Here is a 15,345-nt window from a genome sequence, read left to right as displayed (position 1 = left end):
AGATACTAAGCATCTGAGATTTATGTAACAGAGAAGAATTACACCAAAATATATTATCATCCTGTCTCTGAAATAATGATAAATGTAGCGGCAGTCCACGATCCCCACAATCTGCCTTCATAATCTTGTATGACAAACAGGTCAAGCTTGTTACTGCTAAATGCAATAAATTCTTATCGGTGGTCCTGGAAAAAGATAAATCATGGATGAATAATGTTCAAATACACTGCAAAGGTTATATAACTCCAAACTGTTTAACAGTGGAAAAATGGGGAAGTTTTGCAATTTTGATTTTATCTGATTTTAAAATCCTATGGAGGTTTTAAAAATAGCAAGTACCACTCCTTTCCAAGGCCCAGTTTGTCAAACTCTGATGGGAAGATCTTTAGGCCTAAGCATGATAAACACATCAAGAAAAGAACTGTCCTTAAGGTTTAAGGAATCTGCCACTCTTGGGCATTCACATTCAACCTAATTAATAAAACGAATGAGTCATTTATTTCATGTTGTAGATTTAGCAAAGAGCTTTAAAAAATATGTCTATGTGAATCTTCCAGCAAGGTAGATTTTTGTTACTCTCCATTTTTCCAATAAGGAAAATGAAACACAGAGGGATGAAGATCACCAAGGAAAAAGATTCACTCTGCAGATTCCAAATTCTAGTTCTTCTCTTGCCTTTTTTTCTTTGTATTAAATGAAGGTCTGGGATTAAATTGAGGGGTAAACTTTGTAACACTGGAGTGGTTTATGTAACCTTTTCTCTGAGAAAGCAGAACTGTCAGTAACATTGGGGACAGGGGCTTTTGTGAATCCCAGGGGAAGGAAAACTGTGGTTCGCTTCTCCATCATGCACCCTCTTCGCATGCCCTGACAGTCACTGAATGAACTTGGGGCCTTTATGGCAGTAAAGACATCTCCTAGGGGCATTCTCAAGCTCAGTCTATGTCATGTGCAGAGGGGTTTAATAAGAAACATTCTCGACAGCTGGGAACAGAAGGGACCGTTCTTCGATGGCTTGCAGTTTGAGGTCAAGAGTGAACTGAGACAGGGGAAAAAGAGAATCTCTAGTCAACTGATTATGGGTCTGCACTGGAGTTCAAAATTTTTAGTTTTGCAAAATCCATGAAGTGCTAAGTTACCACTATGGCAAGCCTGTGTCCTTAAAATTAATTTCTTTTCAGATCTACTAAAAAATTCATTGTGACAGACTGCTCATCATTGAGTCATGCAGCCATGACCCAGACCAATAAAGTGGGTATCATGACTTGCCTCTCTCCCTAAGTGGCTCAGTTCTGAATCAAAGTCTCACACTAATTCATCTGAAAGGCAGAACCTAGACTGAATCTGGAACTCTAGGCAGATGAGGTCCAGTCTGCTCACTAAATTGGTTTAGAAAATAGGTTGCATGAACGCTCTATAAAATCTGCCAATGTGTCTTTAACCCACTTCTCTCCTGACACTGACATTTTAAAGAACACTTCTTTCCTATCTGATCATCACTCATCTGTCTGTCCATCCATCAATCTGGTATTTTCATTGTTGTTTCTTTTTAAAATTTGTTTTAGAATGTATCCAGAGAAGGATTTTTTTTAAGTATAATCACAATATCATTATCACACTAATGTTTTAAGCAGTTCTTCAATATCATCAAAATTTCCCAATTGTCTCGTTATTTTCACTTATTTTTTTGGGGGGGGGAAATATTTTTATTTTTCTGATTTTATTTTTGCAATCCCATTTTCCTTCCCTTCTTATTTCTCTCTTCTTTCCCTCCCTTCTTTCCTGCCTTTCCTCCCTCTCTCCCTTTCATCATTCTTTTTAGAATGATTTTTAAAATTGTAATACCATTGGTTAACATCATTGTTAGTATTTTGGAAGCATAGAATTTCCTCCAGGTGTAGTTTCCATAGCACACCCACCAGCATGGTACTCATAGTCCTCCACCACACTCCAGTGTGCTCTCTCCACCTTATTTTCATCCCTCCATTTCCCCATCCTCCTCTGGATGCCTCAGCTGTATGGTAAGCTTTCAAAGTTTGGTTTTAAAGTTGGGGCCTCCCTGGTGGTGCAGCGGATTGAGCGCAGCACTGTGAAGCTGTCCGCAGCCTCTGCAGCACGGGTTCGATTCCCGGCCGGCCAGGGAGATTCCCACATGGCGCGGCAGTCCTCTCCTGCCTCGCCCGCTGCTCCTCTCAGCAGTGCTTTCAGTCCTTCTGCCTTTTCTGCAACCTTTTCTGTCTCTGGTGAATTCTCTCACCCTCCGGTGCCTCTGGCCTGTACCCCAGTGCTTATGGAAATAAATAAATCTTTAAAAAAAAAAAGTTTGTTTTTAAAGTTTGGCTATGTCTGAATCTTTGCTCTGTATTCCGCATATAAGTGACAACATCATTATTTATCTTTTTCCTCCTGGCTTATTTAAGCATAGCACAATCCCATCCATCTCCATCCATGTTGCTGCAAATGGCATGAGTTTATCTTTTTGATCACTGTGTAATATTCCATTGTGTTTATTTATATGTATATATATACATCAATGCAATCATCTGCTTTTGGGCTCTTAGGTTGTTTTCACAGCATGGATATTGTATATAGTGCTATAATAAAATAGGTGTGCAAGTTTGCTTTCAAATTAGTGCTTTTGTATTCTCTGGGTCGATACGTAGGAGTGGAATTGCTGAGCCATATGACAGGTCCATTTTTAGCCTTTTGAGAAATCCCCACTTTGTTTTCTACAGGTCTAGACAGTCTATATTTCCACTAACAGTGTAAGAGAGTTCCTTATATGCTACATCCTTACCAGCAATTGTTGTTTCTGGTCTTTTTGAAATGGCCCATTCTCACAGGTATGAGGGGAGATAGTATCTCATTTTGTTTTGATTTGTATTTCCCTGATGATAAGTGGTGATGAGCATTTTTTTTTTTTTCATGTCCTTGTTTGGAGAAGTGCCTATTTAGCTCTTCTGCCTATTTTTTGATTGGTATATTAATTTTCTTTTTGTTGACTTGTATGAACTCTTCATATATCTTTGATATCAGTTACTTATATGGTGTCAGATATATGGTGTGCAATACTTTCTCCCATTCAGTTGCATCTCTTTGTTTTAGTTACAATTTCTTTATCTGTGTAGATTTTCCATTTGAAGTAGTCCCAATTGTTTATGTTCTCCCTTTTTGCAGTATATTACTTAAATTTCTTTTTTTAAAATTTTAAAATTTTTATTTTTTAAAGATTTATTTATTTATTTATACAAGCACTGGGCACAGTCAGAAGTGCAGGGGGGTGAGAGAATTCACCAGAGCCAGAGTGGGGAACAGAACAGGCAGACCGATGAAATACACTGCTGAGGGGAGCAGCAGGCGCAGCAGGAGAGGTCTGCGCATCATGTGGGACCCTCACCGGTTGGTGGGGATCAAACTGGCACTGCAGAGGCTGCGGGTAGCTTTGTAGCTCAGTGCTCAACTGCTGCACCACCAGGGGAGACCATAAATTTTTTTTATTTTATATATTTTTTACATCATTTTTCATTATTGCACAATGTATGCATTTTCATCTTGGTTATAGTCCCCATACATTTCCCACCCTCCTTATTTTGATCTTACAGCCTCTTCCCCCCAACCCCCAGTGTGTCTCTGGTTTATAGTTGCTTGTTGATTTTGCTTTTTACTCAGTAATCAAGAAAGATAAACTCATGCAATTTGCAGCAACATGGATGGAGCTAGAAGGGATCATGCTCAGTGAAATAAGCCAGAAAGAAAAAGAAAAATACCGGATGGTCTAACTCATAACAGGAATTTAGAAAACCTAAATAAGGGACCAGGAAAAAGACTAATTATAATAATGTTTATGTTCTTTTTTGTTTTCCTTGTTAGAGATGAATTTTCAGACATCTCTGAAGCTTGCCTCTTATGTTTTTAAAATAGCTTGTTTGAATCAGATTCCAAATAATGACAGTTTGGTGCTAACGCCATACGGTCCATTGATAAGTCTCTTTGGCCTCTTTTAATCTACAGCTTCCCTCTGCCTTCCACTCTTTTGGCCCTGCCGTTCTCATGAGTCTCCACGATTTCTCCTTCTCCTGTTTTTCATCATCTTCCCTCAGTTCCTTCCTGTTCCTCTGCCTTCCGTATCTTTCCTCCTTCCAATTTCCCCTTTTCAATTTCTTTTAAAGGAACAGTGTTATTTATCATACAGAGGCTCATAGTATGAATTTTGCTAACTGAATTCCTCCATTGTCCTCTAACACATTCAGTGCTGTAATCAGACACTTAGTAGTAGAGGCTGATACACTTCGTGTTTATTTATTTATTTTTTTTTGGTAAGAATGCTTGAGAAGGGAGATTGTGCACATCAATCTTTTTGTCTCTTTTGGTGGCATAAGCAGTCAGTTATTGATGCTGATTGCCAGATCCATCATTTCAGTAGTTTACAAAATATTTAGATTCTAAGTCTGCTATTCTCTCCTCATTTATTAGCTTGAAATCCTTCAATGGTGAGAAACTGTCCCTAAAAACAATTTGGCTTTCCCAACACCTTATATGGGAGAAGCTGTGTACATTTTTAATTTCTTAATCCTTCCCCACCTTTTCCCTTTTCCTTTCATCTTTTTTTCCTGAAAAACAAGTTAATCCTAGCATTTCTTAGAGGTAATCATTGAATTTTTAAAAATTTATTATGACATGGATTTAAGTAAATGATTGAATGCTTTAATTGAATGCAGTTATCTTTTTTTGATTGATGCTTAAATATGATTCATTTTTTGTGTGTGTGTGTGCTGGGAACTTTTAGACTTTTTGACACAATTCTAACCATCCTGATCAGCTTCTCGATTTCTAGAGTGAAAAAATGTTGCAGATTCAGTTTTTCTATTTCCTTCCCCGGGTCTAGAACTAACTATTTCTTCGAAGATATCTTGTTCCTTTTGCAGTAAATAGTGTTCGAAGTCCACAATCTGATTGTTATATGAAACACTGTGTTTTTTTAAAACAACAATCTTTATTCCAAGAATTAAAGCATTGAAAAAGAATATGACAATGGAACATATGAAATTTGTTATTAAGGGCCTCTCCTGGTGGTGCAGGCAGTTGAGCGCAGTGCTGTGAAGCTGTCCGCAGCCTCTGCAGTGCGTGTTCAATCCCGGCTGGCCAGCGAGAATCCCACATGGTGTGTCAGACCTCTCCTTTCTCACCCGCTGCTCCCCTCAGCAGTGTATTTCAGTCAGTCTGCCTGTTCTGTTCCCTTCTCTGTCTCTGGTGTGTTCCCCGCTCTATCTCTGGTGAATCCTCTCACCTTCCCGCGCATCTGGCCTGTACCCCAGTTCTTGTATGCATGAATAAATAGATCTTCAAAAAAAAAAAGAAATTTGTTATTAAGATTTTTAAGATTACTACCCTGTATGCATTAGTAAAATATTAAGAGAATTTGTGATGCTAGTGACTATCGGTTGATGATTTAGGAGTTAGGATTTGGGAGAAACCTTTTTTTAGTTTAAATACAGTTTACCTGTTTCTCCCCAGCTGCTTTTATCCTGTGCTGGGTACATTCTTTCTCTATGATAGGATAAGAGGCAGAGGACTTTGCTTTGCTTCATCATCTGGTACTGCAGTGTGGACACATGGACTTGGCTAGTCTGCAGAGATGGCCACGCCAGGGCCAAAGCCGGGGTGATGTAGACAGTAAGAGTTTGGTAAAAAGCAAGAAGTCTTGTCTAAGAATCTGGAGACTTGGGTTCACATCCTAGGATAATTATTACTGGATCATGCTCACTTCAAAACCATCCTTACCTATTCTGGAAGCCATTTAAACTATCTGTGCCTGTTTGCTCATCTGTAAAATGAATGGAATATGTGTGCATGAGTAAGTGTCTTGGGATGGAGTGTAGAGAAGGACAGTTATCGTGTCTTAGCTAATAGGATTTACCTGAGGGCTTTCTAGATGGAAATAAAATATATGAAAGGGTTAAAATATTTGCAATGATTATATCTGCCCCTCACCCCAAGGTAGTCTTATTCCTGGACACAGGAACTAACTCTTTTAATGTGCATCACAAAACCCTTGGCCCAACCTCTTTCCTCCACTGACTTTATGACAGTGCTTAGAATTTCCTTGATTCTCACCCCCTTACTTTTCAGGTATAGACTCAAATGTTGTCTGAAAGAAATGCTGTTTTATGTCATTGTCTTTTATGAAAATCCTATTTGCTATGATAATAATCTGACTAGATTATGGGTTTTCTAGCAGGTTGCTGAGTAAATGAGAAGCTATGGCTGCTTGTATAGGGGGAAGAAGATGGCTGGAGAGGTCTGGAAGAGATGACCAGAGCACTTTAAAGGTTATCCCACTGCTGCACCTCCCCCTGCAGTGACCTTTAGGGTTAACATTCCCTAGGTCCGGCTAGGCAACCAGCGCGCAGGGGGAGAACAGCAAAACCCTACATACCTGCTGCACCTCCCCCCGCAGTGATCTTTAGGAATGGCTTTCGCCACGGTCCCTAGGTCTGGCTGGGCAACCAGCGCGCAGGGGGAAAACAGCATAACACCCTGAAGCAGAGGAAGTTCAGCGGAAGTTCCCTGAAAAGGCAGAAGCTTATCAAAAGATAACGACCACCAAGAACCACTACAAGAATGCTAAAAATCTTATCCCGTCTTTCTAGAACTACAAACTTTAATCCCTTATTTGTCTTTCTAAACTTCCTTCTTTCTTCTATAATGGTCATTGTTTGTTATGTAGATCACCTCCCTGATGGTGATAGACTGAGCCCATGAGCAAGCTAATTTCATTGATATTCATTCCTGTGCTTTTGGAAAACATATATATATTGGTCACAAACGCAAAGAAAATTACACTCAGATTTTCACTCTTGAAGTGTGTCTGTTTGTCATTTCTTTCACTGACGCCCTGACCACCCTGCACGCTTCTCTCAACCCTGAGGTGGCCTCATCGTCTACTGCTGTGCTGGTCCGCGGCATCCCACTGCAAAGGAGAAGGGTGGGAGAGGAAAATTGATGGCAGGTTGCTAGTTGGTATCTACCTGAATTTTATTTTGGAAAACTAACCTTCCCTCTAGGGCGTGATCTTGTTGAAACTTCTGTTTAAGTATCCCCTTAAAGGGAGGATTAAGTGAATGATCTGAGCTAGGCCAGTCGTATGCATGTTGAATCCTGAGTGGAGCAACCCAAAAATCTAAAATTTGTGGAGTGCATCCATCTCATTGGTGAAGCCCTAAAAAGATTCTTCAGTCAAGAGCTCCTGCTCCTATACCAACACTTTGCCCTGACCTTTAGCCTTCCTGAGCATGGATCTTCAAATTCTTGTGCTGCTGCCTTCCAGTGGATATACTTTTCTCTTTTCCTCTCTGCTCTAAGTTAGCTAGATTTGGTCTCTGTTGAGGGACACCAAGAATTCTAACATTAATGTACATACTTGTTTAATAATATAATTTACCCTGTTCCTCCCTGTAGTGGCAGAGAGGTAACTGAGACACTGAGTTCCTTTTCCATATATCTCAAGTGTTTCCACTGAAACTTGGGAGACCATTTCACTACAAACTCTGCAAAGAATTAAATAACCTGCTTCATGAATAGCTTGGATTTACTACAGAAAAAGGAGTTTGGCCTATTTCTTCATCTCTTTCTCTTGTGGGCCATTTTTAAATAATATATACTTTCCAAAACAAGGGAAACATTTTATTTTCTCCATTGCAAAAGTACTATGTGACTGTTTTAGAAAACATCAAGAATCAAAAAGATGAAAAAATGTCCAATAATCTTCTAGATAATTATTCTTTTTTATATTGATATTTTAATTAATATTCTTTTTATTGAAGTAATGTTGGTTTACATCATTGTTTGTATTTAGGGAGTATAGGACCCCCCTGCCACTTTCCCCCAGTGTTATTGCTGTAGTGCGCCCACTACCAAAGCACCCAGGGCCTGTCACCTTATCCACCATGTTCCTCCCTACCTGACCCTCACTCCTCTCTCTCTTTGGATCCCTGTGTTTATTAATTAGCTTTTCTAGGGTTAGTTTTTAAGTTTGGCTTTATCTGTTCCTTTGCTTACTTTCTCTATATTCTATGTATAAGGGACACATTGGTTATTGTCTTTCTCCTTTTGACTTATTCCACTCATCATGATCCCTTTTGTCTATGGCCATACCACCCTGACCACCCACATGTTGAAAGCTAAGCAGGGCTGATGCTGGTTAGTGCTTGGCTGGGAGATAAATTACTTAACACTTTGTTGTATTTTCTTGCACTGTGACTATGAGTTATATAATATATACTTTACACAAATGGGATCAATATACTTTTTTAATTGAAGTTACATTGGTTTATAGATATAGATTTATCTATATAGATTTCAGGTATACATCATTATAAATCAATATTTCAAAATCATTTTTTTTTCCTGCAAAAGCTTTATTGTTTTCATTTGGTCCAAGACTGGGTGAGCTCAGTGAGAGTCTCAGGCTGAAGCCCTTGAAACCAATGGGCTGCCATTTGGGCTCCTCAGAGGCTGCTGGGCTGTGAAGGATTCCTGTTGTGCTTAAGGGTGAGCCTTTTAAGCAATTCTTGCCCAGCCCAGCCTGGGGTGGGTCAGCCTGCAGAGGTTAGTCAGGAGGTTGCCCATCCTCTTGAGGCAGTTCACCTCTTAGTCCAGGAAGTGACTGTCCTGAAAGTCATGGAGATGAGGGTCTGCAGGGGTAGAGCCCAGGGCATGCAAAAACAAAATGGGCTGGTTCAGGATCTTCTCCAGGACCATAGGGGCTTCCATAGTCTCCAGGATTTTACCCCATTTATCTGGGTATGGCTTCTGGACACCCTGAAAGGGGCACAGTGGCCATGTGGGTTTTGTAGCTTCAAGAGATGCTGGGCGGCCTCGTGCTTCTCCGCACTGTGCCAGTCAGGGCAACACTGTGGTGTGCGAAATAGAAGCCCAGGGAGAGGTAGGTGTAGGGAAGCCTATAGATGCAGGTAGTCCAAGCGGTTGACAGTGGCCTCTACCTTGGTGGAGTAATTCTTCTGAACCTGGGAGCTCATGGTTGTCAGGCAATGTGGAGCTAAACCCAAACAATGGTTGTGGGTTTTCTTGAAGAAGATTGCAGAGAGAATGGTTCCTCAATTTGCAACTGTAAAAAATGTTGGAGGGTGGTCGGAGGCTGATAGAAAGGGCATCCCAAGTCTGTTCCGTGCAAACACTGTTGAAGCTAGAGACAAACCCAAGGCCTGTCCAGCACACTTCGATCTAATGTTTAATGGTTGCACAGGATCCTTGCCTTTTTGTATAATCATTATTCATAGTCTCAGTTAATGTAAAACTGTATTCTTTTATACATGAAAATTAAAAATTTAAATCACTTTTTCTGTTTTGAAACTGGTATAAATATTACCCAGTGGGACCCATAGCCTACACTGATGTCCACCATATATTCTCACTCTTGGTTGCTGTTAGTGACCTATGGTAAGTAAAGCAGGTGGTGATCTAGGATGTAGATACTGCACAGAACCTGTCATGCTGGAATAATTATGTACAGACTGAAATGACCTTCAATCAGCAGACCTTCTGCAATTTCTATTTCGCTATCAGGCTATCCTAGGAAGAGTTTGCATATAAGCTTTTTGTTATCAATAAACTTTAGCCCATAAAGGTATGCTAATAAGATCTCTAACATTCCTGACAGGACTGTGAAAATCTTTTACTTAATAAGTCTCAGAAGTCAGACCTGTAATAGCATCCTACAACGAGGAAGGAAGTAAGATTCTGGACAACCATTTACTTTATTGGGACACAAAAGTTGTTTTGAGTGGTAGAATCAGGTAAGAATGCATATATTTTCTTGGAGGGGGAGGGAGATATCTTGAATCATTAATCATCTCAGAGATGATGAAACCCTGAAATTTCACTGCATTTTCTTAGCTTTGAAAATCTGCTTTGCCAAAGTGTTTTTTTTTACTGTCACACTCTAGAAAAGCAAGGGCCTCAGTGTGGAAAAGGTATGGCAAGTACTATTGTGTCATTAGAGCTTCATAATTGACCTTTCAGGATTAAATAATAACCATTTGGAAATGTAGAATACTTTAAAATGTAATAATTGATCCAATTTTTCAAGGTACATTTTGTCTTCTGAGAACAGACAGGCATTTGCTCTATACTTAAAATTCAGATTTTAACAATCAGTGAAAATTAGTGTTAATGGTTTCAAAAAGTGCGGTAATATGCTGGCCCAACATGTTGGCTACCTCATAGGGTGGAGAAATATATGAGGTATATCATTAAAATTCTACTAAGGTGAAAATTCTATTTTTAAATCAAGTGTTATTGTTGACTTGTTTAAAAGGCCGGTGACGCCAACCAGTTTAGTAGATCAAAACTAGCAAAAAAAGATATAGTATGATTTTGTTTGTTATGCAGACCCTACCACGTGACCACATTTACAGACAAAATCTGCACACAGATTCTTATGGGGCTGGAAGTTCCATCTGTTTGTCTTCCATTTTTAATTGTCTTCTTTGTGCCAAAACCATATCACCATAACCTTGAGAAGAAGAAGGTGTACCGGGTTTGAAGTTTTCTACTGAAATAGCAGCTAATAACTAGTAAACTCTTGGGATCATTACATTTTAGAGGCATATTTTACATGTGAAAATTGAGATCAAGATACAGAACTATTTTATTTTGCCCTAATTTTGAAATTATCCCTGCTGGTGGTGGTGACATTGATAGATGAGGAAAATTGAAAAATAATCAGGAAATCTGGGAAGATGTTCTAGTGTCTGTCCACTTCGAGTTTAGAACAACCCTTGAAGTGCTTACTGCTAGTGCTTACACTTATTTTAACCTTGAGCGCAGGGATTGCAAAATAAAACAACTACATATACCATGTGACAACTTAGATGGATGAAGCCCACTAGCTAGGCACTATGGCAGGTTGGAGAAGGCATGCCCCATCTAAAGGGAACAGAAGCCACTAAGTTTTATGAAATACTTGGCATGTGGGAATGCTGACTCAGTGTTGCCATATTTTATGAAATACATTAAAAGAAAATTCGAAGTTTCAGATTTGTGAATGTAGGTCCTATAGACAAATTATAACCTCATTTTATCTTGTCAACTAAGTCAAATTGAAACCAGTTTTTTCCAGGTTATACTAAACATTCCTGTTACCAATTTACAACTCTTGATGATAGCAACATTTTAGCCAAGTATTATTCATATTGGGCAAATCCTGTGGTCTAATCCCATCTCATTGTTCAGGCTTACTAAATCATGGGCTAAGAAAATGGGTTTTAATATCCTACTTATGATTCCGGTAATATTTTGATAATAACCTTATATAACCTCCCTTTAAGGACAGGAAGGAACAGTCTTTGCTATTTAGGAACCTAGTGATAAATGCTAACATTTTCGAGCATTTATTACCTTACATGGAACAGATAATTACCTATATCATTTGATCTTATTTACTTATTTAAAGATTTATTTTTATTTATTTATACAAGCACTGGGTACAGTCAGAAGCGCGGGAGAGTGAGAGAATTCACCAGAGCCAGAGTGGGGAGCAGAGCAGGCAGAAGGACCGAAGTACACTGCTGAGGGGAGCAGCGGGCGGCAGGAGAGGTCTGCGCGCCATGTGGGACTCTCCTCTAAAGGTGGCCGGGGAGCAGCCGGGGATCGAACCGGTGCTGCAGATGCTGCGGGCAGCTTCACAACCCAGCGCTCAACCGCTGCGCCACCGGGGAGGCCCTGATCTTATTTTTATAGAAACTTTGTAACTTGGGTACTAAAATTATTATATGTCATCCTATCCCTATTTAAAGATGGGGAAACTGAGGTTCATTGCCTGGGATTTCCCAGTCACCTAGTAAATGACAAAAATGAGATTTAAATACTGGAGGAGATTTCAGAACCGTATTTTTTAACTACCATATTACACCTTCTCCTGCTAATTAAATATGTTTTTACCTTTTATAGTAGTGATAATAAATTCTCCTAAAATATGTTAAAGAATCTGTAAGGACATTTTGTTTTTTAGTAGAACATAAGGCATGGTCTTTATCCTCATCCTTTGTCCGCAGTTACTCTTTCCCCTGTCTTTTGATACAGGGCTTGCAAAATGGGTGGGATCCTTTAGATCATCGAAGAGGGAAATTTTACTAACAGCTGGTTTGAGGCTAAAGATACCCACCCCTTTTTTTATGCCAAGCCCCATTTCCATACTTATCACATAATATTTGAAAGTTAGAACATGGAATTTAAAGACCAAAGTTTATGGGTCTCACGTCCATGTGGGAAAGGCAGTTTTACTTAATATGTGATCACAGAGTAGAACTCTGGCCAGTAGAAGCCCCGGCCAGCTTTTGCACAAGTACAGGTAGTGTGGGGCATCCATCATCTCTGTTGACAGAAGTGTTCCAGATGAGACCAGTGTACAGAATCACAAACAGCATCAGTGCCATAAATGAAAGCAGTGTGATGTAGCCAAGGAATGCAAATAGATTTTAGCGTACTTTCCAAGTGATAGATGGTAGCTTCCAGGATGAGCACTGTGCTGAGAAGGTTTTGAAAACCCCATCCAAGTTTATCAAAGAGTGAGTGACTGGCCTTGACTGCCACAGGCTTGCATTATAGAAGTAGTAGCAAGTGTGCTCTGTACGTACTGTCCCTGGTATTACCTAGTCTTATGAAAAAAAGAAGGCATCTTAACCCATGGACAGCTGGAAGTACATACATTTTAAATATGTGATTCTATCTTTTTCTGCTTTTCATATTTCTTCTTCCATCTCTGCTTTTCCCCAGGAAAAATGGCTAAACGCACCTTTACCACATTGGAATCATTGCTGATTTTTGTTCTTGTGATGATGACGGCGATCACAGTGGCCCTTCTCAGCCTCTTGTTTATCACTAGTGGGAACATTGAAAACCACAAAGGCAAGTGTTGTAGCTTTCTTGGATGGTGTTCCTTGGCCTGCATGAAATTTCTTGATTACAGGACATTTAGGCAAGAGACAGTGTCTACTGATAATGCTGATAGCAGGACAGTTCAATATTTACTTAAACAGTCTGGTATGATCATGCAACATTTATATTAATTACTATTTCCGTATTGGTAGAAATTTTTATCTTGTTTACCTTTGCCCCAAATCACCAGTTGGCTGGCATTATGTCATGCATTTGCTTGTCTTATACTTTTTTTGCTGATCTACTCACAGTAATGTGTTCTTTTCCGTAACTACTCTTTACCTTTGTCTACTTTTTTGGCATCATTTTCTTCTGCAGACAAAGGAGAATGAAAGAATCATTTAATATTAATTTGTATAAACCTTTAGAGAGGGGAGTTTTGAACTTAGATACTCATGAGGGCCAATAAGGTTCTGTAAGTGTAGTGAAATGGGGAGATGGGCCAGGGTGGGGGCAGCTGTAATTCTGAATGGGATCCACAGGCCCTCCTGAATGCCAGCTATCTGTCCTCATGACATTTTATGGACTCATATGGTATTTTTATACATCTCTCTCTCTTTTACTGTTAAAAATGAATTTGAATATTGTATAGACTGCACTTAAAAATTTTTTTATTTTAACATTTATCATTTTTTTTACCTTTTTTAGACAATATTTGCTTCCCCTCACCCCCTCAGATTGAGTCCCCATAGAATCTCCTTCCCCAAGGCACCCATGCACCATCACCACAGTCCCCTGTGCTCCTCCCTCCCTCCCTCTCACCCCTTTTCCTCCTCCTCCCCTGCAGGATGTCTCTGGTTTACAATTGTCTGTTTTTGCTTTGTTGTGGTTTGTACTGTATTATTTTTTTACACTAATGTCCTATTTGGTTCCCCTATATTCCTGTTATAAGTGAAACCATCCAGTAGTTTTCTTTTTCCTTCTGGCTTATTTCACTGAGCATAATTCCTTCTAGCTCCATCCACATTGCTGCAAATGGCATGAGTTTATCTTTTTTGATTGCTGAGTAATATTCCATTGTGTATATACACCACATCTTCTTGATCCAGTCATCCATTTTTGGGCATTTGCGTTGTTTCCAGGTTTTACCTATTGCAAATAGTGCTGCAATAAACATAGGTGTACAGGTACTCTTTTGAATCACTCTTTCTGTGTCCTCTGGGTAGATCCCTGGGGGTGGAATTGCCAGATTGGATCGTATGGTAGCTCCATTTTTAGTAGATTGAGGAACCTCCAGACAGCTTTCCACAGTTTGAACTTCCACTAGCAATGTAGGAGAGTTCCTTTTTCACTGCATCCTTGCCAACATTTGTTGTTGCTTGTTTTTTTGATATGTGCCATTCTTACTGATGTAAGGTGGTATCTCAGTGTGGTTTTGATTTGCATTTCCCTGATGATAAGGGATGTTGAACATTTTTTCATATGCCTCTTGGCTATTTGCTTTTCCTCTTTGGAGAAATGTCTTTTGAGCTCTTCTGCCCATTTCTTGACCGGATTGTTTATTTTGTTTTTGTTGAGCCCTGTGAGTTCTTTGAATATCTTTGCGATCAGCCCCTTATCAGTTGAATGACTTGCAAAGATTTTTTCCCAATCGGTGGGGTGTCTCTCTGTTTTGGTTAATGTCTCTTTTGCTGTGCAGAAGCTTTTCAGTTTGATGTAATCCCAGGTGTTTATCTTTGCCTTCACTATCATTGCTTTGGGTAATGAGTCTTTAAAGATGTTTTTGAGATCTATGTCTTGTAGTGTTTTACCTATATTTTCTTCTATATATTTTATGGTTTCAGGTCTTATGTCTAGTTCTTTAATCCATTTTGAGTTGATTTTTGTGCATGGTGAAAGGTAGTGATCTAGTTTTATTTTGTTGCATGTGGAGGTCCAGTTTTCCCAGCACCGTTTAGTGAACAAACTGTCTGTGTTCCATTGCATGTTCTTTCCTCCTTTGTCAAAGATTAGTTGTTCATATAATTGTGTCTTTATTTCTGGGCTCTCTATTCAGTTTCATTGGTCTGTGTGACTGTTTTGGTTCCAATACCAAGCTGTTTTAATTATTATGGCTTTGTAGAATAGTTTGAATTTTGGAAGTGTGATACCTCCTTTCTTCTTTGTTTTCATCAGCAGGGTTTTGGCTATTCGTGGTTTTTTGTGGTTCCATATGAATTTCATCAGTATTTGTTCTCATCAACATATGCTCACCAAATTAATGGGCACCAAAATATTTAGGCAATTATTATCAGCTCTGAAAACAGACATTAAAGAAAATACATATCTAGTGGGAGACTTCAGCACCCCACTTTCAGCAATGGACAGATCAACAAGACAAAAAATAAACAAAGACACTAGAGCCCTAAATAAAGACATAGAACTCATTGACTTAACATATATCTATAG

General features: G+C 39.3%; 1 protein-coding gene across 2 annotated transcripts in view; it reads left to right on the top strand.

Moving 5' to 3' along the window:
* ASAH2 (N-acylsphingosine amidohydrolase 2) overlaps positions 1-15,345 on the top strand; it is a 94,926-nt gene that overhangs the window by 19,500 nt on the left and 60,081 nt on the right. For both annotated transcript variants that reach the window (XM_037496684.2, XM_054690212.1), the window contains exons 2-3: positions 9,680-9,815; positions 12,796-12,927. In XM_037496684.2, coding sequence (XP_037352581.1) covers positions 12,801-12,927 — 127 coding nt within the window. In that variant the 5' untranslated portion in view covers positions 9,680-9,815; positions 12,796-12,800. The remainder of the gene's footprint in view (positions 1-9,679; positions 9,816-12,795; positions 12,928-15,345) is intronic.

This window comes from Talpa occidentalis, unplaced genomic scaffold, assembly GCF_014898055.3.
Source record: "Talpa occidentalis isolate TD23 unplaced genomic scaffold, MPIMG_talOcc4v2.1 talOcc4.8, whole genome shotgun sequence".
Lineage (NCBI taxonomy): Eukaryota > Metazoa > Chordata > Mammalia > Eulipotyphla > Talpidae > Talpa > Talpa occidentalis.
The sequence above is the reverse complement of the archived record's forward strand: the minus strand, read 5'-3'. Positions and strand labels throughout refer to the sequence as shown.